The sequence below is a fragment of the Martes martes genome (assembly GCF_963455335.1).
Source record: "Martes martes genome assembly, chromosome: 7".
Taxonomy (NCBI): Eukaryota; Metazoa; Chordata; class Mammalia; order Carnivora; family Mustelidae; genus Martes; species Martes martes.
The window spans coordinates 98,960,593-98,983,527 of NC_137894.1; the positions used below are offsets into that span (position 1 = coordinate 98,960,593).

Below are 22,935 nucleotides of genomic sequence, written 5' to 3' on the forward strand. Positions count from 1 at the left end.
AAACAACCCAAATGTTAGTCAACAGATGAATGGATAAATAAAATGTTTTACATACATACAATGTAATTTTACTTAGCCCTTAAAAAGAAGGAAATTCCTTTTTTTAAGATTTATTTATTTTAAAGAGAGAGAGAAGAGAGAGCAAGAGAGAGAGAGAGAGAGTAGGGAGGGGCAGAGGGAAAGAGAGAAACTCTAGAAGATGCCTCTCTAAGCTCATAGCCTTATCTCAAGACCCCAAATCATGATCTAAGCCCAAACCGAGACTCAGATGCTTAACCAACAGTGCCACCCACAGGCCCCTAAAGGGAAGGAAATTCTGACACATGATACAACCTGGCTCAATCCTAAAGACATCCTGCTAAGTGAAATAAGCCAGCCAATAAGAGATAAGTCAGACTCATTGAGATATAAAGTAGAATTGAGGCTTTCAGGGGCTAGGGAAATAGGGAAATAGAGAGCTGTTGAACAGGGACAGGGTTTTGGTTTTGCAAAATGAAAAAAATTCTGGAGATTAGCCGTACAACAATGTAAATATATTTGACACTAGTGAACTATATGCTGAATCAGTTAAGGTGGTAAATTTTGTTACATGTATTTTATCAAAATTTTAAAAAAAGAAAATATTCAAAGCAAGAAGACAATATAAATTAGTATAAGAAAATATAAATTAAAGCAAGAAGAAAATATAGGTGACTATTAACTGATAAGGATGATAGAGATTTTCTATAACTGAAATCAGTGGATAAATCTCAAAATCAATACATTTGAAAACAAATTTTAAACTGCTAAACACAAAATTATTAAAGCTAACAACCAAACTGGGGGAAAATAACTGAAACAAAATCACAAGAATCTAATATCCTTAATACATAAAAATCTCATAGTAATTCATTAGACAAGCACTAAAACCCCATTTTTAAAAAATGAATAACACACATAACACACAGCTTATGGAAAACATAAACATTATCCTCCTACTGGGAATCTATACCCATTAAATAGTCTAAATTCCACAGATAGATGCATAAATTAAAAAATTCTTCATAGCAAAAAGAAAAAAGTGAAACAACATACCTTATTTGTTGGTAAACAGTTAAATAAATTATGGTATGTGCATCCAAATACATAGCCATGATGATTTTGAAGAATATTAATCATAGGGGAAAAAAGCACCCATGTAATATTAAATAAAAACAGCAAGATACTAACCTAGATACATAGCACTAGCCCAATTACATTAAAATACATACAAATATGCAATACATAGTTACACAGAGAAAAGAGGGAAAGAATTATATCAAAATTTAACAACTAGGGCACCTGGGTGGCTCAGCTGGTTAAGCAAATGCCTTGGGCTCAGGTCATGTTCCCAGAGTCCTAGGATCGAGTCCGGCATCGGGCTTCCTGCTCAGCAGGGAGACTGCTTCTCCCTCTGACCTTGCCCCTCAAGTTCTCTCTCTCTCTCTCATTCTCTCTCTCTCAAATAAATAAAATCTTTAAATAAGTAAATAAATTTGGGGGCACCTGAGTGGCTCAGTGGGTTAAGCCTCCGCCTTCGGGCTCGGGTCATGATCCCAGGGTCCTGGGACCGAGCCCCACATTGGGCTCTCTGCTCCACGGGGAGCCTGCTTCCTCCTCTCTCTCTCTCTGCCTGCCTCTCTGCCTACTTGTGACCTCTGTTTGTCAAATAAATAAAATCTTTTTTTATAAATAAATAAATAAATTTAACAACTAATCTTGGATTGTTTCCTTCAAGTTTAATTTCAAAATTCTATAATTTGAGTTCTCTATCATTGAAAAGGATATTAATTCATTTTTTTAAAAACTAGCAATCAAGTTTTTAACTATTACCTAATTCCTTACCTATTGTCATGTTTGGGCTAAACAGTCCCAGCACCGACACACTAGAGTAGGTGATCAGGTCTTTATATAATTCCCCATTTAAATACTCTTCTGCTTCTTGGACCGATGTTATGTTCACTGGGCATGAAATCCTGTTGCTGAATGAATAGATAGCTATATTCAAAATTAATTTTTAAGGATACTTTTCAGGTTGCAAAAAAAATAAAACATACTGACACTAGCGAACACTATATTCCACAGGGTAAATATCTGACAAAATAAAGACAAATATTATTCTAATTAAAAAAAAAAACACCCTCATTAAACACAACCTCAACCTCCCCCAAAGTGAAGGAATAAGCTCTCTTCACCTTATCGTATGATCTCATTTCCTTACTCCTTAACCTATTCAGGGTGTGTCTACAAAGTATGGGAATTAAGTTTATAGACCTCAAAATTTAAAAGTCTTAGGGAAAAGCTGAATACTCACAGCTGGATAAATTTTAGGAGATCTTCTGTTCCTAACATTCCAGTGTAAGACACCGGGGTCTCACCTTCCTTATACATCTTCACAACAGGAAATTCAGTAACATTTTGCTTAGTACATAAATCAGACCAATCTGCACAGTTCACCCTAGCAAGCAGCATAGTGGATATGCCTAAACAACAGGAAATGCACATTTTATAAATATTAATGTAGAAAACTCAGTTGTGTAGACTTAACAATATTTTTATAGCCCATTCTTTTTTAACCTCTCATCAGCATGAATGGCTTCTACTGGACACTCTCTTCCCTTGATTTTTGTAACCCCTTCCCCAACTGGCTTATTTTCCCACCTCCTTTGCTGCTCTATTTTTGGGTCCCTCTTCCATGTTCATCTGCCAGTAGAGTCTAAGATGTCTGCAGTATTACATCCCTGATACCTGATCAATGCATGAATTTCCAATGGTGTTCCTAATTTAAAGATTTAAAACAAAAAAACAAACCCAGATTCTCTTAGCTACAGCTACTAGGTACGGGTAGGTATAAAAATTTGATATTTGCTGCCACCTTGTGACTGAGTATAAAATAGTCTTCATCGTCTTAGATAAGAAGTGGCTTTTTCCCACAAAGTCAACATGAAAAGTTATAGGACCAAATGCCCAAAGTATTACAATAGTCTTCCAATTTGGCGTAGTATGGTGTAGTAGAGCGTACCCATTCTATGCGTTTCTACATTAAGCCCCCTGAACTTCTAAAACAGTCCCTTTATCTGATTATCTAATTACTAAAAAGATTGTTACTCATATAGAACGTCCTAAATGAAAAGGAAACCAAGTCTTGGGTTGGTTATCTGCTTTTTTTATTCTACAAACAAATACAACTCAGAGTCCTTGCACTGAGGGGCCTGGGAGTCTCTTTATTTGTTCATTAATAGAGAAGAATGTAAAGAAATCTGTTTCCATTTCATTTGGTATTGACAAATGGGCTGGGTTGGGGGATAATTCTATTATTCAGGGACATTATCCAATTATTTCTTCATTATGGCTTATATTTTTCCTCCCTTCCTTTTTCTTTCTCCTAATTTTTTGCCAATGAGCCTGAAGAACCTAAAAAAAGAAATTTATATCTTTCCATAGATTGCAACTAGGAAGGAGAATCTGAAAGAGTAACAGGATTTTTAAAAAATTTATTAGGAATTACATTATCTGAGACTTAATCACCTCTTCACTTGGGTAATGAAGAAATCAGAAGTTAGATCAAATGTGGTTGAGAAATGAACTGAGGAAAAATGGTTCAAAGTGATTTTTAAAATCTCTTATGTTTTTATTACCATAGAACATATTCTATTTAGGACTGACTTTCTGGAATTAATTTCTTAAGTTCACAAAAGTCCCTAGTATATAAATAAGTTATATACTATTAGCTTATTCATTTATTCAACAATTATTAAACCCCAAATATTCTACAATGTAAGTCAATATGCCAAGTCCAGTGAACTAAGTATAAGATATGGTATCTACCCACAAAGAACTTACTAAAAATTGAAAGAACCTGTAAGCTAGTGCCCCAAAAAACTAAATGGTGGATACATTCCTAAAGTATCTAAAAGAATAAGCCTAATTAATTAGAATGGCTAAGAAAAAACAAGAAAAACAGTAGGAAAAGGCGTATTACAGGTATGAAGCATGATACATTCTTATTCAAATGATTATAAAACATTATCCTAATCCATCATTACCTCTCTCTTATTAATATGCCTCCCTACCTCTCCTTATGTCTTTGCTAGAACGATGGCATAGGTATTTTGAATTCAAGCCCATTCCTTGAATTCAAGTCTATTCCTTGAATTCTTATTTACCTACCCCTGGATCAGGTTTTCATAGAACAGTTAAAAGACTTGGCTACTAAGAAATATCCCAGTCCATAAGGAGCTAAATAAACAGCTTTAAGAACACTGAGATCTTAGATCTTTGGTTAGACTGTGAGACTGGGTCTTATCTGTCACATTTTTGTTTAAGTGTATTTAGTATTCATTTAATATTTAATAGTAACTGGCTCAAGAGTAGGCACTCAATAAATGTTTGCTAAATTAATTCAGCCAAAATGATTACTGGATTAACTGTGTGGCCACAAGCACTTAATACACAGGCTCTCTACCTACTACAGAAGACAGTTCCATGAAAAGAACCAAGATGAATGCTTCTGAGCATTTCTGAAACTTATGGTTCATTAACGTAATGTTGGAGACACAAATATAAAATGTGAAATTTTACATGGTTTTCTTCATCTTTAGCATGATATGGTTTTACAAATAGCTATAGCTTAAAATCAAGAAAATAAGCATGCATACCATATTACATACCTTTTAATTTAATTGCCAAATCGATATAGGACTGCAGAAATGCCATGGATACTGCTTGCCCTACATTAAAATAAAAAATTCAACAGATACTGCAACATGCGTATCTCCAAAGCATCTGCACCTATACATTTACAAACATACTGATTTATAGGGTTTCCCAAAACTGTTATTCCTTCATAAGAAATATTCTAATATATGGTACCCAATAGTATGCAATCATTTAAGAGGATTCTAAATGCAACTAATTTTCTGCACTCATACTGCAAGGAAAATAGTTGAAGGGCTTTTTCTTGAAGTTAAAAGTATATGTCTTACAGATCCATAAGACTGTTAATATATTAAAAACATCAGCATGAATTGGTAATTTTTCTAAATTAGTAAATTAGTAAACCTTTCAATATGTGCAGTCTAGTTGGGACATATGAACACTATGTCATTCTACAACATGCAATATACAGAATGCAAAAATAAAATCCACCCACTTTGAATCCTCTAATACATAATACTCCCTGACTCTGAAGACTCATACTCACAACCAGCATAGAAAAGCACTATACTATCAGAAGCCACTACTGTCGTGTTAAAAGTCTCTTCTGTCAGTTCCACCGTGAGTTCCAAAGGCAACCGTCTCTTCCTATCTCTGTAAACAGTTTCTGCCACTTCATCATCTTGAATATCTAAAATGTTCAAAAATAAATTAATGTATATTTAAATGCATAACTTATATAAATACAAATTCTACTGTATGACAAGCACTGTGATGGACAGTAGGGAAAACAGTAAACAAAACAGACTTAGTCCCTGACCACGTGGAGCTCCTATTTACAGAAAAGTCAGACAATAAACTCATCACTGAATATAACACATAGTTATAAATTGTGTCAGTTTAAAGAAAGAAAATGGTACCTGACAGATTGTAATAGGGAGATTCAGATTCGGAGAGCCAAAGCCTCCCAGCTAGAGAATCCGAACTTTTTAGAAAAATGTCTTAGGCAAAAGGAAAAATATATATGAAGGCTCTAAGACATAAAAGAGCCCAACACAGGGCTTGATCTCATGACCCTGAGATCATGGCCTGTGCCAAAATCAAGAATTGGACACTTGATGAACTAAGCCACCCAGGTGCCCCAATTATGCTCATTTTTCATTTTTATTTTTTCAATTTTTTATTTAATTTCCATTTAATTAACATATACTCTATTATTAGTTTCTGAAGTAGAATTCAGTGAGTCATCGGTTGCATACAACACCCAGTGCTCATTAAGTTCATTTTAAAAGGAGAATCCTTATATTTCTGAAATATACAGGGAAATCTTTTTGGATGAAACTCTATATTTGGGATTTGCAACAAAATAATAAGGGGTGGGCAGTGACTGGAACAGGATAGCCATGCATTGTTGGTGGTTGGGTGGGGCCAGGTAATGGATACCAGGAGATTTGTTCTATTATCCTGTCTACTTTATGCTAAATTCATTATTCTTTATAATAACACATTACAAAGAAAGGAATGGAGGAAAACAATTTACAAATGAGAGTATTATTTTCATACGATTTCTACTACTATAAAATAAAAATACTAGATCTGAATTACAGCACATCTCTGCAGGTTTCCGCCATGTGACTCTAGTCAGTCACATAACTCTCCCTTAGTGTTCAAATCTGAAACATAAGAGTTATACTATACTAACTGAAAGGAACTTTAAAACACCACATTCCATGACACTAACAAGTTACAACTTCAATACCAAAATTAATAAAGGCCTATTTTCCTATTTACTATATTTTTTCCTTCTTATTCACATATTTTCATTTCCTTCCAGTTCTTTCTCATTTTTTTAAAGATTTTATTCATTTAAAAAAAAAGATTTTATTCATTTATTTGACAGACAGATCACAAGTAGGCAGAGAGGCAGGCAGAGAGAGAGGAGAAAGCAGGCTCCCCGCTGAGCAGAGAGCCCGATGCGGGGCTCGATCCCGGGACCCTGAGATCATGACCTGAGCCGAAGGCAGAGGCTTTAACCCACTGGGCCACCCAGGTGCCCCCTTTCTTATTTTCTAATCCATTCTTGTCCTCTTCTTCCAACATTTCCCTGCTAAACCACAGATTCTTCATCTACAAAATGAAGGGGACATCAGCCAACTCAATCAAAGTAAATAATGTGTAGGAGAATAGCCTTGAAACTATAGAATACTTCAAAAACATAAGCAGTAAGTACAATAAAAAGGAATGAAATGGGTTAAAAAGAAGTTTTAAATGTTACTGAAATTTACTCCCAAATTGTCAATAATCAGATTTATTTACAATTACAAATCCAACAATATTTACTAGAATTTCATATTCTAATAGGAAAAAGAAAAGTAGAATACCAAGTTATGGCTCCTAGGTCATTTTTTTAAACATGGAAGAGACCAGGAGGGCTGAAAGAACCGATTTAGAAGATAAAAGCACAGATGTGGAAAGCTAGAAGCCTGGCATGTAAAAATGAAATGTATCACACTCAACAAAATATAGCATCCTTACCTTTTCTACCAAATCAACTTGATAAGATATTATTCAAAATAGGTTTCTCCAGGTTTTTTCATAGTCTTGACTGTCAAAACATTCTATGAGAAAGTTAATTCACTGAAATTTCACTGATCTTATGGGTGCCAAGCATAAATGGGGGGTAGAGGGGGAAGGAGCATCACAAAACTTACCCATATCTGGACTTGCCATGTCCTCATCTTCATCTTCTTGTATTTCTTCAATGTGCATATTACTTTCCACACGGGATATTATTAAGTCAACATCATGTAAGACCAAAAATTCCACTGGCACTCCCTAGAAATATATTCATTTTTAAAATCATGACTAAAAATATACCAAAGCATTTTAATAAAAATGTTTTACTTGTTTGATATTAAAATGAAACTAAATCTTTAGAACTTCAGTTTTAAAATTAAATAAAACAAAAAAGGGAATTCCATAATCATTATGAAAAGTATCCAAAGCATATTTTATCTAAAGATAGTGTATACTAATGGAAAAAAAAAGGCAAAAAACAACTAGAAGTCTCACTTGCCTGTCACAATTATATTATACTGAAGTCTGCAACATTTCACACATAAGAGCATGTCCCAACTCAATATAAAAGGAATACACACACACACACACACATACACACACACCCCTTAATCATAAACAGAACCAATCAAAATTATTTAGATATTCCACAGATATATTCAAAATAGTATCTCATCCTATAATAATTCTGCTAAAATTTAGCTAAAAACATTTAAAACTACAATTTGCCCCAGGTATTTTAAGAATACCAAATCTAACCCACTGAGATTATTCCATTGTAATCTCTTTCACTAATACCCAACTATCACATCTTAAAAACATGAAATTTTAGGCCACTAGATTATTTTAATAAATCATTCTTGACTGTAACTCTGCATGAGAATAAAGCTATAAAATAACTCTAAAGTGTGTTTGTTCTTTGATATCACGTATTCATCTTTTTAATATTACAAAGTGAGCAACTTGTTACTTCTGTGGAAATAATAATGGGGTTAAAATGTAAAATGATTAAAGTCAAACCAAACCTGTTTGGAGTATACATAGATATTGTGGTAATAAACTTTTTTATTCAAATACAACACCCACAAAGGAAGAACACAAATTTTAAGTGTATAGTTTGATGAATTTTTACAGAGCTGATACACTTATATAACCACCACACAGGTTAAGATACAGAACATTACCAGCACACCCAGAGGCCATCTCCTTGCCTCTCCCTGTCATCACCATCCCCCAAAGGTAATCACTATTCTGACTTTTATCACCATCTATAAATTTTGCCAGTTTGAAATTTATATAATAGAATTATATACAGCTTATAATCTTTCTGTGACCACTTCTTTTGCTCAACACTATTTGTGAGGTATATCCATATTACATTCAAAAGCAGTTTATTCTTTTCCAATGATGAATTCATTATATGAATATGCTAGTATGTACCATATGCATGTATGTGTTTATCCACTCTATTGCTTAAGGACGTGTGTTATTTCCAGCTTTGGACCATTATAAATACTAACTGCTAGGAACATTACTATAGCTGTCTTTTGGTGCACATGTATACACATTTCTGCTTGGCAATGCTTAGGAATGAAACAGCTGGTTCACATGATATATACGTAGCCTCAGCTTTAGGAAGCACTGCCAGATATTTTTCCAATTTTCATTGTACTAATTTTCAATCCTACCAAAAGTTCTTGTAACTCTACTTTCTTACAAACACTTGCTATTGTTACTTCTTAAATTTTTAGCCACTCTGGGGGGGTGAGTACTGGTATCTCTAGTGGCTTTGTGTGCATTTCTACCTACAGTTTATCTGCTAATTGGATAAGGGAAATGCATCTTATGATGGAGAGAATTAACTGTCTCTACCTTAATTCAGTAATCAAAGGTGGCATCATTATGTGAGAAAACCAGACATCCTCCACGTTAGGATAAGATAAAATACAAATGAACCAGAAGTGTGAGGTATTCTTACCCAGAATGTTTAATGGAGCTAGGCAATCTGACTTCCAGTTTTTAGGAAACATAAGGGAACAAAGGAGCAAGGCAGACAAAAGCAAAAGGAAACAGACAAATCCAGAATATGGAAACCCTGGCCCATTTATCTAAAAGGCATTGTCATGGGGGAAAAGAAGACATTGAGACATTTAAGAAACACACCAAATGCAATTCATAATCCTTAACTAAATTTTGGTTCACAAAAAACATCTATAGAAAATAATTTTAAGACGAGAAAATTTGAGTATGAACTGGCTATGAGATTACACTATGATATAACAAGTTACTGTTAATTTTGTTAAGTGTGATAATAAGATTATGGTTATATATAGAAGAACAATAATTTTTAGAGTTTCATGCTAGATATTTATGGGTAAATGTCATTATATCTAATATTCTTTGGAATGTTTCAGAAAAAAGTGACAGGTGAAGCAAACAGAATAAAATATTAATTGCTGAATCTAGGTAGTAAGTATTTGGTTGTTCATTTTTTTTTCTACTTTTCAGTTTGTTTGATTTTATTAAAAAAAAAAAAAAGCTCTAAAGAAAGGAATTAAAAAAGGGCTTTTAAAAACTCAGGTACTAAGAAATATCCTAGGCATTAACACTATCCCTCATAATACTATGCTGAAACACAAACAACTCTTCTCCTCGGGGCTTCTGCACGTGTGTCCTCTCGGCCTAGAAGACTGTTTCCCCACATATCCACAGGCATATTCCTTTGCTTTATTGTTACTAATCAGTGAGGTCTTCCAAGACTACTCTCTCACCTTACCTTGATTTTTTTTTTCCATTGTCTTTAACACCATCTGAAATTCTAGCTATACTGGTTTTGTATTTGTCTCCTGCCACTAGAATATTAGCTCCATGAGGGCAAAAACTTGCTTTTGTTCACTGCTATATCCTCAGCCTAGGACTGTGCCTGAAACAAAGCAGGTACACAATAAATACTTATGAAAAGGATAAATGGATGAGTATTAGTATTTATTGAGCACTTACAAATGTATTGGATCCTGTGCTAATTTAGCACTTTCCATTATTTCTTTTAATATACTGACCCAACAACTCATTAAAGTAGGTATTATTATTAACCCTCCTTTACAATGAAAAAGAGAGAGAGAGAGAGAGAGAGAGAGAGACATATAGAAGTCAAGTAATTTGCCCAGAGTTACAAAGTGGGATTTGAACTAGGCAGTAAGATTCTATAGCATAAACTCTTAAACTATATTGCTAATTAGTGCCCTAGGAAAAAAATTCTGAAGAACTAACACAATACTAAAAGATATGTTTTATAACTCACTATACAAGGTTTATAATACAGTAATATAAGCATACAATAGTATCTATACAACCAGTTCTACACTTTAAGGACCCTCAAACCCTTTGCCTGGAAAGGAGAGAGAAAGAATGATTATATAAACCCAGAATGAACATTATTGCCCTGATGAGAAGGTTAAAAAAAAATTACACTGAATTCAATAAAGAGATTCATAGAAAAGACTCTTCTATCCTTTACAGAAAATATCTTCACAGAGATAGCTATCTTATTACCTATCTTACCACGTTATACATTACTATATTACTATATTTTAGCAATTACTATACTTTACTATATTTTAATAATTTAAGACATCAAAACTCAGAAACCATCATGAATTTTAATTTTTCCAAAAAACCTATTTCCTAATAATAAATATTATAACTTATTTAAGGATCTTGATCTATCAGCAAAAAAACAGCTTCAGAAATACTCTTTCCATGACCTAGCCAAAAAGCAGAGCATACTAGCTCCATACTACATTTGAACAATACTACAGTTTTCAAAGTATTTTTCTATTTTGTCTTATAAATTTTTTATAAGTTATAAGGGAAGGATTTACGAATATTTCACAAATGAAACAACTGAGCTTGGCGAAGTTAATTCTTTGATCTGGTCCCAGAACCAAAGGAACAGAATCCAGTCTTCTAACCATTGACCTGGTATTCATGCCATAGCCCTATGCAAGAGAATTTAACTTTAAATTATCAGGCAGTTCAGGGGCCCCTGGCTGGCTGGCTCAGTCAGTAGAGCACCCAATTCTTGATCTTGGGATCATTAGTTTGAGCCCCATGTTGGGTGTAGAGATCACTTAGGTAAATTAAAAAAAAATTTTTTTTAAACTGGCAGTTCAAAAACACATCAATCATTTAGCATATTTACATAATATTTTGAAATGTGCAGAATTAAAGAGTTCTTAATAATTAAGAAAAATTTTAAGAAAAATATAAGAAAAAGGAACATTAACAGAAATTTACAAAGGCAAATAAACGGGAAATAAGCCTTTAAAAAATGTTCAACCTCACTAGTAATCAAAAACATGCAGGGGTGCCTGGGTGGCTCAGTAGGTTAAGCCTCTGCCTTTAGCTTGGGTCATGATCCCCGGGTCCTGGGATCGAGCCCTGCATCGGACTCTCTGCTCAGCGGGGAGCCTGCTTCCTCCTCTCTCTGTGCCTACCTCTCTGCCTACTTGTGATCCCTGTCTGTCAAATAAATAAACAAATTCTTTTTTAAAAATATGCAAATTAAAACAGGAGCTTTGTGGATAGAGAAGATTTTTTTTTTTAACACTATGATGCTCAGTAGTGGCAAGAAGCAACAAGGAATTCCAAATCTTGCTGGTTTCTGGAGGGCAATTTGACGATGTATTCTAATAGCCTTAAAAATATCCCATTTCCTTTGACAAACTTCACCTCCAAAAATTTAGCCAAAGGAAAGAACCAGTGATATTCAAAACAGTGTACAAGGGCAGGCATCATAGCACAATAGCAAGTAATTAAATATAATTTTATGTGACAAGTAGGATATATAGCATGATCCTAATTTTCTTAAAATATATATATACTTATGAACATGAGAAAAGAGACAGACTAACAAATGGAAAAAAAAAAAGAACACCAAAATGTTAACAGCAATAATCTTTGAATAGTGGCAATTTATAGAATTTGTTTTCTATAATAAGCTTGTATTATTTTATGACCTCACATTTGAACTTTCTTTAAATAAACAGACATTGTAGAGCAATACATAAAATAACTAACCTCTTCTGCTCTTCTGAAGACCACGTTAGCATGCTGAGGAATGTCCACTTCCAAAGAGTCCCTTTTTCAAAATGGAAATAAATGTTTTATATGGCTGATCTGAAGAACAGTCATCCAGGATGTCAACATAAAAGAGAACTATAAGTTCTTACACTAAAAACAATTTATGAAAAAAGATTACAATTTACTGAGTCTGAGATATTTTAGATATAAATAGAGACTAGATGTTCCAGTCTCCATCTCCATCTTCATTTAGCAAAGTTTAAAGGTCTAAATTTTAATCAAGCTAATAATTAATGTACAGACTTTAGCTCAGCAACTGGTTCTAACTATATTAAAATTCACTAGAGATCTAAGTTTATTTACAAGGGAATATATTACCATATTTTAAAAAGAGAAAAATTCTAGTGTTTTGCTAAACACAGTGAATACTTAATGTTTAAGATACCTTAATAAGAGTAGAACTCCTGCTTTCCCCAAAAGGCGCCAAGCAACCCATTCTGCAGTCCTTCTATCAGCTTCATATGTCACTTGCTGACTAACAATAAAAACCAGTGGTAATCCTAGTTGAAGATGAACAGTTGAAACCTGTTGAGGGTCTTCAGCAACTTCTGTCTTCATTTAAAAAAAAAGAACAAAATGTCTTCACTGTGTGAAAACAGGGTTCCAACATTTGGATTTAAACTCTAATTCTTATTAATAAAGTCATGCATTAAAAAAACAAACACAAGCCTATGAAATGACTTCATTATTTCCTAAGGTTAATCCTCCCGATGTACCTATATACTTTAAGCATTATAAAACTAACATATTTACAAGGAGTTAAACATGAAATCACAACCACAAGGAATAAGGGCATTATAAAGAAATCTTTTAAAAAACAATAAATAAATAGTGTAGTACTGATAAAGAGATATTTCAAGGGAAATAGAATGAGGAAAAAATTCTTTCATATAAAAATTTAACATGTAATGACGCATTACAAAACAAGAGGAACATCTGAGTTAGGACATCAGCTTGAATATATACATCTAATTTTACTCCCTCCAGTAATCCCAGGAAAACTATAGCAGGAAGATTTTCTTTAAAGGAGATAAACATAGATATGTGAAGAAAGGAAAAGAGAAAAGGCAAACATTTTTTGGAAGCTGAAGAACAGAATAATAACTGACTTAGGAGAATCTAACAAAGCAAAACAATAAGCCAGGAGAGAGAAAGCTAAGAAACAGTCCAATTTTAACTACAGCATCCCTAAAATTGCTCAGGGTTTGTCAGTGCCTGGTATCTCTGGAACTAGGAGAGAAATACTGGAGGGCCGCGGCAGGAAGGCTCTGAAATAAGGAGGAATACACATAAAAGCTTTGGAGGAGTTAGATACTGAGATTCCCCTCCCGATTCCATTGAGTTTAGGCAACTATTCCTCCCTCACACCAGAAAAAATCTGGGGGTGACTTCAGAAAATCTCAGAGTGTGAATATCATGCCAAAAGTGGGGGGATTAAGTAACCAAATGCTAAGATGCCCCCAAGTCCCTACCCACTCATTTCCCAGAATAAAAGCGGCCAGACTTCTGTCCTCTGGGCAGAAGATGGGAAGATCCTTTTCTGAGAATCATTAAGCCCAAGAAAAAGCCTGAGGATACTGACATTAGGGTTCTCCAAAAAGCAGCCCAGGTCCAATCACCCTATAGAATTCAGAATTAACAAGTCTCATGTACATTACCAGAACTTCCAATCAGCTTTTAAGGTTCATCTTCTAAATCATAAACAGATATCCAAGGAGTAACATGCACCTGAGAGAAGCCTCTAACATAAAAGATAGAACCCAGAACAAAGAGAAAAACAGATAACATGGAGACAACACAGACTATTCAGGAAGCAGATTCAGAAGACCACCCCTGATAATCTCCAGGTGATGGAAAGATACTGCATCCATAAAGAAATAAAAATTAAAATTGAACAAATCTGCCAGAAAGTACATACAGCAAAAGATGGAAAATAGGAGAAAATGTAATAAAGGTGAAGACTGGTTCAAGAGGTCCAATGTCCAACTGGGAGTCCCAGAAAGAGAGAAGGGAGAAAAAAGAAGGGAAGAAATCATCACTGAAATAAACACAAGAGTTTCCCATGACTGAAGGAACATGAATTGCCAGACTGAAAGAGCCTACTGAGTAACCAAATAGTGGATAAAAGTAGAGACACAGGAAGATCCCTTCTTGCAAGCTTTGCAATTATTGAGGATTTTTTTTAACTAATTAATTTATTTGACAGAGAGAGAGAGAATCACAAGTAGGCAGAGAGGCAGGCCGAGAGAGGAGGTAGAAGCAGGCTCCCCGCTGAGCAGAGAGCCCGATGTGGGGCTTGATCCCAGGACCCTGAGATCATGACCTGAGCCGAAGGCAAAGGCTTAACCCACTGAGCCACCCAGGCACCCCGAGGATTTTTTTTAATCCTAAAAGTTTCTAGAGAAAAATTGATATTTACCCATGATAGGTCAAATTCCAAAATGGTCCCCGAGATTCCTGGTGCACCAATTTTGCATACCCAATCCCTAGGATAGCCATTCCCTTGATTAGGTTCCATTATAGAAACTGTCATGGCACAATGCAGTGGGACTGTCCTGCTGGCTCTGAAGAAGCTGCAATTTTTTGAGAAGGCCCTGTGGCTAGGACCTGAGAACAGCCTGTAGAAGCTAAGAGCAACACCAGCCAATGAGCAGCAAGAAAGGGGGGACCTCATCCTACAACCACATTGAACTGAATTATACCAAAGCCTGAATAGGTAGAACAACCTGAAGGAACAGTTGGAGAATAATCAGTAATTCAACATTAAAAACTAAAAACGAGGAATAAGCAGTAAGGGTGGAGATCTGGCAAGGAGCCAAATCATTAAAAACCATTACCTCTTCCTAAGAAAGTGTGGCTTTCTTCTGTAAATGAATTGAAATCATTTAGAAATTGTACAAAATATTTTAACATGTGTGTTTAAAAATATTACTCTACCAGCAATGGCAAGTATGAACTTCAAGGAGTGGGGGGGAAAAAAGGGAGGTATAGAGACCAGATCAGTTACTATTACTAAAATAGAACATGAGAGATGGTGAAAACCTCAATTAAGGCATTGGCTGTTAGAATGAAGAATTCAAAAGATATTTAAGATGTAAAATTAGATGCGGGGAGATGCAGGAATTGAGAATGATTTCCCTGGTTTCTGCTATGAATGACTGGATAGTAAATTAAGGGATAATGGAGAAAGAACAGATGGTGGACAAGGACAACACATAGATGTTGGGCATACTAAGCTTAAGGAGAGATACATCTAATTAGTAGTTAATTATATGGATCAGGAAATCCAAAGAAAAATTTAACCTGAAAGTTCAGATTGGAGACTCAGTATAGTTAATGCGATAAAAACAGATGAGATCACCTAAAGGGTGTTTCTGACCATCTATCACTGTGTGTGTGTAGCAAAGTACTCCAAAACCCAATGGCTTAAAATAACAAGAATCGCTTATTTTGATTGTATATCTGCAAGCTCATCTCTGACCCATGTAGCATTAGCAGGGCCTTTGGACAGGAGGCAAAAGGTCTGCTTTAAAGATGGCTCATTCAGGATGCCTGCATGGCTCAGTTGGTTAAGGATCTGCCTTTGGCTCAAGTCATGATCCCATGATCCTGAAATTGACTCCTGCATCGGGCTCCTTGCTCCACGGGCAGCCTGCTTCTCTCTCTCTACCCCTCCCCCCTGCTAGTGCTCTTTCTCTGACAAATAAGAAAAATCTTTAAAAAATAAAGTGGACAGAGAGGCAAGATGGCGGAGGAGTAGCAGACTGAAATGACATTAGGTCCCAGGAGTTCAGCTAGAATAGTTATCAAACCATTCTGAACACCTACAAACTCAACAAGAGATAGAAGAGAAGAAGAGCAGCAATTCTAGGAACAGAAAATCGACAACTTTCTGAAAGGTAGGATGTGCGGAGAAATGAATCCGAAGCAACAGGAAGATAGACTGCGGGGGGAGGGGACGGCTCCTAGCAAGCAGTGGAGCAGTGGAGCACAAAATCAGAACTTTTAGAAGTCAGCTCCACTAAGGGACATCCCTCCAGAGGCAAAGCAGAGGGGAGCCCTCATCGGGACAGTGTGGTCTCAGGTCCTGCAGGGGCACAGAAAGATCAGGGGTGTCTGAGTATAATAGAGCTCACAGGTATTGGAGCAGGGAAGCCAACTACAGAGACAGAGCCAAGGAGTGAGTTCTCAGCTCAGGGTTACCTTAAACTGTGATCCCCAGCACAGTCAAGCCACTGCTCTTCGAGCAGGGACTCCACAAGTGGCAGATCCAGAAAGAACCCCTCCTTCCTCCCCCAGGAGGAGTGGCACAAGAACGTGTGGCAGGAATCTGCTGGGTTTAGAGACTCCAAATGGAGCTGTGCACCAGAGACAGAAATGCTCAGTCACAGGCCGGGTGAGCACAGAGGGAAGCCAGAGACCAGGAAGACAGGAGTAACTGACTGCGCACTGAGGAGTGGGGCCTTGAGCTCTCAGCTCCTCTGGGCTGGAAATTGGGAGGCCACCATCTCCATACCCGAGCTGTACGGAAAGTGTTCAGGACACAAAAGCTCCCAAGAGCGAACCAGAGCAGATTACTTAGCCTGGCCCCTGGCAAGGGCGGTGCAATTCCACCTCGGGCAAAGACATTTGAGAATCACTACAAAAGGACCCTCCCCTAGAAGATCAGCAAGAACTTCCAGCCAAGACCAAGCTGACTGATCAAGGAGAACAGTGGAACTCCAGAGCTAGGGGAAAGCAATGCACAGGATTCATGGTTTTTTCCCCATGATCCTTTAGTCTTGCAAAGTTAAATTGTTTTTAATTTTACTTTTTTTTATTCTATTTTTTTAACTTTTCCTCTTTCCTCCTGTAACATTTTTTAACTAGTTTACCTTAACAATAACTTTCTTTAGGGGCACCTGGGTGGCTCAGTGGGTTAGGCCTCTGCCTTTGGCTCAGGTCATGATCCCAGGGTCCTGGGATCGAGCCCCACATCGGGCTCTCTGCTCAGCAGGGAGCCTGCTTCTCCCTTCCTATCTGCCTGCCTCTCTACCTACTTGTGATTTCTCTCTCTGTCAAATAAAAAATTAAATAATTTTAAAAAAAAAGAAAAACAAAAACAAAAACAAAAAAAAACCAATAACTTTCTTTAAAAAAAATCTTTTTAAACCTTCATTATTACAGTCATATTTTATCCCTTCATTGTATTTGACTTTATTTTTTGTATACATATAGTTTTTTTTAATTTTGGGATATAATTTCTTCTAATAGATCAAAATATACCCTAAATCTAACACATGGCTTTATTCTAGTCTCCAGCCTGAGCACATTCTTTTTTTTTTTTCTTTTTCCAACCATCTTATCAATTCCTTTATTAGAGTTTTTTTTTTTTAATTTTCATCTTCACAGTCATATTGCACCCCTTCATCGTGTTTACCCTTATTTTTGTATATATATATGTTTTTCTTTCTTCAAAATTTTGGGAGGTAGTTTCTTCTAAGAGACCAAAATACACCCAAAATCAAGTGGGTGGCTCTGTTCTATTCACCAGTCTAATATTTTATATATTTATATATATATATTTTTTAATTTAATTTAATTTTTTTTTAATTTCTATTTCTTTTTTCCCCCTTGCTTTTCCCCCTGGTTTGGGGTCTCTTATGATTTGGTTAGCATACATTTTTCTGGGGTCTTTGCCACCCTTTTAGTATTTTATTCTATCGTTCATATATTCTTATCTGGATAAAATGACAAAGTGGAAAAACTCACCACAAAAAAAAAAAAAAAAAAACAAGGGGTAGTATTGAAGGCTAGGGACCTAATCAATACAGACATTAGTAATATGTCACAACTAGAGTTCAGAATGATGATTCTCAAGGTGCTAGCTGGGCTTGAATAAGGTATGGAAGATACTAGAGAAAACCTTCCAGGAAAAATAAAATCCCCTTCTGGAGAAATAAAAGAACTAAAATCTAACCAAGTTGAAATTGAAAAAAGCTATTAATGATGTACAATTAAAATTGGAGGCTCTTACTGCCAGGATAAATGAGGCAGAAAAGAGAATTAGTGATATAGAAGATCAAATAATGGAGAATGAAGAAGCTGAGCAAAAGAGAGACAAACAACTCCTGGATCACAAGGGGAGAATTTGAGAGAGAAGTGACACCATAAGATGAAACAGTATTAGAATAATTGGGATTCCGGAAGAAGAAGAAAGAGAGAGGGGGCAGAATGTATATTGGAGCGAATTATAGTAAAGAATTTCCCTAATGTGGCAAAGAGAACAAGCATCAAAATTCAGGAGGCACAGAGAATCCCCCTCAAAATCAATAAAAATAGGTCCACACCCCATCATCTAATAGTAAAACTTACAAGTCTTGGTGACAAAGAGAAAATCCTGAAAGCAGCTCGGGATAAGAAGTCCATGACGTACAATGGTAGAAATATTAGATTGGCAGCAGACGAATTTACAGAGACCTGGCAGGCCAGAAAGAACTGGCATGATATATTCAGAGCACTAAATGAGAAAAATATGCAGCCAAGAATACTATATCCAGCTAGGTTATCATTGAAAATAGAAGCAAAGATAAAAAGCTTCCAGGACAAACAAAAACTAAAAGAATTTGCAAACACCAAACCAGCCCTACAGGAAATATTGAAAGGGGTCCTCTACACAAAGAGAGAACCTAAAAGTAACGTAGACCAGAAAGGAACAGAGACAATATACAGTAACAGTCACCTTACAGGCAATACAATGGCACTAAATTCCTATCTTTCACAATAGTTACCCTGAATGTAAATGGGCTAAATGCCCCAATCAAAAGACACAGGGTATCAGAATGGATAAAAAACAAAACCCATCAATATGCTATCTACAAGAAACTCATTTTAGACCCGAAGACACCTCCAGATTTAAAGTGAGGAGGCAGAAAACAATTTACCATGCTAATGGACATCAGAAGAAAGCTGGGGTGGCAATCCTTTTATCAGATCAATTAGATTTTAAGCCAAAGACTATAATAAGAGATGAGGAAGGACACTATATCATACTTAAAGGGTCTTTCCAACAAGAAGATCTAACAATTTTAAATATCTATGCCCTTAACATGGGAACAACCAATTACATAAACCAATTAATAACAAAATCAAAGAAACACATCGACAATAGTACAATAATAGTAGGGGATTTTAACACCCCCCTCACTGAAATGGACAGATCATCTAAGCAAAAGATCAACAAGGAAATAAAGGCCTTAAATGACACACTGGACCAGATGGGCATCACAGATGTATTCAGAACATTCCATCCCAAAGCAACAGAATACACATTCTTCTCTAGTGCACATGGAACATTCTCCCGAATAGATCACATCCTGGGTCACAAATCAGGTCTCAACCGGCACCAAAAGATTGGGATCATTCCTTGCATATTTTCAGACCACAATGCTCTGAAGCTAGAACTCAATCACAAGAGGAAAGTTGGAAAGAACTCAAATACATGGAGGCTAAACAGCATCCTACTAAAGAATGAATGGGTCAACCAGGAAATTAAAGAATGTAGTGATCCGAAGGGAAATGTGCACCTGAATGTTTATAGCAGCAATGTCCACAATAGCCAAACTATGGAAAAAACCTAGTGTCCATCAACAGATGAATGGATAAAGAATATGTGGTATATATACACAATGGAATACTATGCAGCCATCAAAAGAAATGAAATCTCGCCATTAGCAATGATGTGGATGGAACTAGAGGGTATCATGCTGAGTGAAATACATCAATCAAAGAAAGACAATTATCATACGATCTCCCTGATATGAGGAAGTTGAGAAGCAGAGTTGGGGGCTTGGAGGGTACGGAAGGAAAAAATGAAACAAGATGGGATCGGGAGGGAGACAAACCATAGACTCTTAATCTCACAAAACAAACTGAGGGTTGCTGGGGGAGGGTGGAGAGGGTGGTTGGGTTATGGTTGGGTTATGAGGAGGGTATGTGCTATGGTGAGTGCTGTGAAGTGTGTAAGCCTGACGATTCACAGACCTATACCCCTGGGGCAAATAATATATTATATGTTAATAAAAATAATTAAAAAAAAAAAGTTCACAAAAGAGGTCTTTCCTTAACCATGATATAGTCTTTGTGATCTTGGAGTGGTTGTAGTTCATTAAAACTACCACAGAATATTTCTACTTACACATGGTTATATCTGGATTTCAATACAATATTTCCAGGCATTAAAATGTCATCTCATGAACAGAGTATCTTCTATTCTACCTTTAATAAGTAAATACTCCTAAATCCCCCTCAGTGAAAGAAATGGGTCTAAGGAAAGGGGAAAAGATAGAGTTCATCTAAGTAAAATGCATAACTGTAATAAATTTTACATATGAATGACGTAATATATTAAAATAAGAAACATACAGGGCGCCTGGGTGAGTCTGTTGGTTGAGCCACCAGCTCTCGGTTTCAGCTCAGATCGTGATCTCAGGGTCATGGGATCAAGCCTAGCATTGGGCTCCGTACTCCACATGGAGTCTGGGTGGGATTCTCTCTCTCCCTCTGCCTCTGTCCCTCCCCCTGTTTATGTGTGCTCTCTCTCTCTCAAAACAAATAAATAAAATCTTTTAAAAAATAATAAAATAAAATATGAAACATACCAGAAGAGGAGCTTCCATTGTCTTAATAAATCGATGTATATTCAGTGTAGTCAGTGGTGGTTCCATCAGTGTTCTTCTACATTGCTCAGTCAAATCCAAGACTTGTTTACAATGAAAAAAGTAGAGATGTGCATTTTCAATATCCTCAGTGCTACAAATAAAAAATTAGGGACAGATTCACTTGAAGAAGTTCAATGTGTTATCTTTCTACCATTCAGAAAGACATAGTTCAAGTATCTTTAAGTCTCATGTGTTTTAGTTACTGTTTTAGTAAAAGTCTAAAATAGTAAAACAAAATAAAATGGACCTAAGCAAAAAAAGAAGATACAGTTTTAGAGTTGTATTAGCAATTTTTTCCCTAAACTTCTAAATTAGGTTATAGACAGGTCCACATAATTTTTTTTTTTTAAATAAAAGACTGTCACCTTGAGGACAAGGAGATTATCTTCGAGTGTAGTTGCTTTTCTAGAGCTATGCCAAATAAAGCCTTGTAACACAAATTTTCTAGGTTTAATTTAAACTCAAATCTGTTTTGAATAAACTTCAGCCAAAACATGCCTTAAGATAGAAACCATGTGACAGTTTGTGGGAGTTTGTGAGTTTGTATCTGAAGTATTACAAAACTCAGCAAATATGGCTTATAATTTGAGTTCTGGCATCCCTTCAATAAGAGAATTCAAAGATAAACTTATAGTGGGTAAGTAAAGTTTGCCAAAACTAAAATAGCATTTAAAAAATCTCCATATGGCATTAGCAGGGTTTGGCAAAATACTGCAAATTTTTATTTTTAAAATGTTATTTTAATTCTTGATACATGCTAAAACTAAGATCGGAGGTTCACTGATTTCAAATTTAATTGCAAACTAATTTCTAATAGAGTCAATGGTTAAAGAAACAATCAGTCAAGGACTATAAAGCCTATTCTGTTTTAGGCACTATACCAAATACAAAAGACTAAGATGAATAAGATGATTCAAATCCTTGAGGGGCTTAGAATAAAGGAGATACGGTTTTTTCTAATGTAGTTTGTAAGTGCTACAATATGCAAAGTACTATGAGAAACAAAGAAATATTTCACTCTGCCTCAAGTCAGAGAGGAGAAAGAAAGAAAGGAAAAAGAAGTTCATAGAGATTAAAAATAGTAAAGGAGAGAAGAACTTCCCGAACAAGATTAGACAAATGGGTACTTTAGACAAAGGAACTATATAGCTAAAGCCCAATTAAAGTACTTGACTCTTAAATGCAAAGTACTTAACTTTGGAACTATTTAGGGTCTCATATGGTTACATATATTAAAAGCAGAGTTTTGAAAGCAGGAGGACCCAGTTGAGGTTGAACATCGTATCATAACCTCTGAAATAATAAAATAATTTTGGAAAGTTATTTCATCAGAAATCATTGGTTGTAGGTAACAGAAACCAAAAAGGTGGGGAGGGGGTTTACTGGAAGTGTACAAGCACATATCACAGAACACAAGGAAAATTCAAGCAATTAAATCAGAGAATAAATGTATAGATCTGAACAGCAGGAGTTCAACGGATCTTCATTTTGCCATTAATACTTTTCAGCCCCCAACTCTCTTTATATATAAAGACAACCCTCTCTGCTTTACTTCTACATGGCCAAAACATTCCTATGAGCAAGAGAGCCAAAACACTATATAATCCCATTTCTCCATATCCAATTCCAAGTTCCTGAGAGAAAGGATCTCATTTGCTAAGGTAAGCCAGTGGGCTGGTTGACCCTAGATCAGGTGGCCACTAACTGATGATAACATGTATGGGGTGAGGGGCTAACATCCTTGGCCTATACACAGACCCTTTAAGAGGGGAGTGCAGGGAGATAACAAAACGTACTTGTATTCCTATGGCATGCCACCTCTTATACTACCTATCCTATATAC

General features: G+C 35.8%; 1 protein-coding gene across 1 annotated transcript in view; it reads right to left on the reverse strand.

The window, feature by feature from the left end:
* Positions 1-22,935, reverse strand: part of TXNDC16 (thioredoxin domain containing 16) — a 111,373-nt gene that overhangs the window by 34,500 nt on the left and 53,938 nt on the right. The window contains exons 10-17 of the mRNA XM_080807725.1: positions 21,033-21,183; positions 12,779-12,945; positions 12,331-12,391; positions 7,386-7,509; positions 5,222-5,365; positions 4,689-4,748; positions 2,333-2,501; positions 1,864-2,000 (exon numbers count right to left, since the gene is read on the reverse strand). Of these exons, the coding sequence (XP_080663851.1) occupies positions 1,864-2,000; positions 2,333-2,501; positions 4,689-4,748; positions 5,222-5,365; positions 7,386-7,509; positions 12,331-12,391; positions 12,779-12,945; positions 21,033-21,183 (1,013 nt within the window). The remainder of the gene's footprint in view (positions 1-1,863; positions 2,001-2,332; positions 2,502-4,688; positions 4,749-5,221; positions 5,366-7,385; positions 7,510-12,330; positions 12,392-12,778; positions 12,946-21,032; positions 21,184-22,935) is intronic.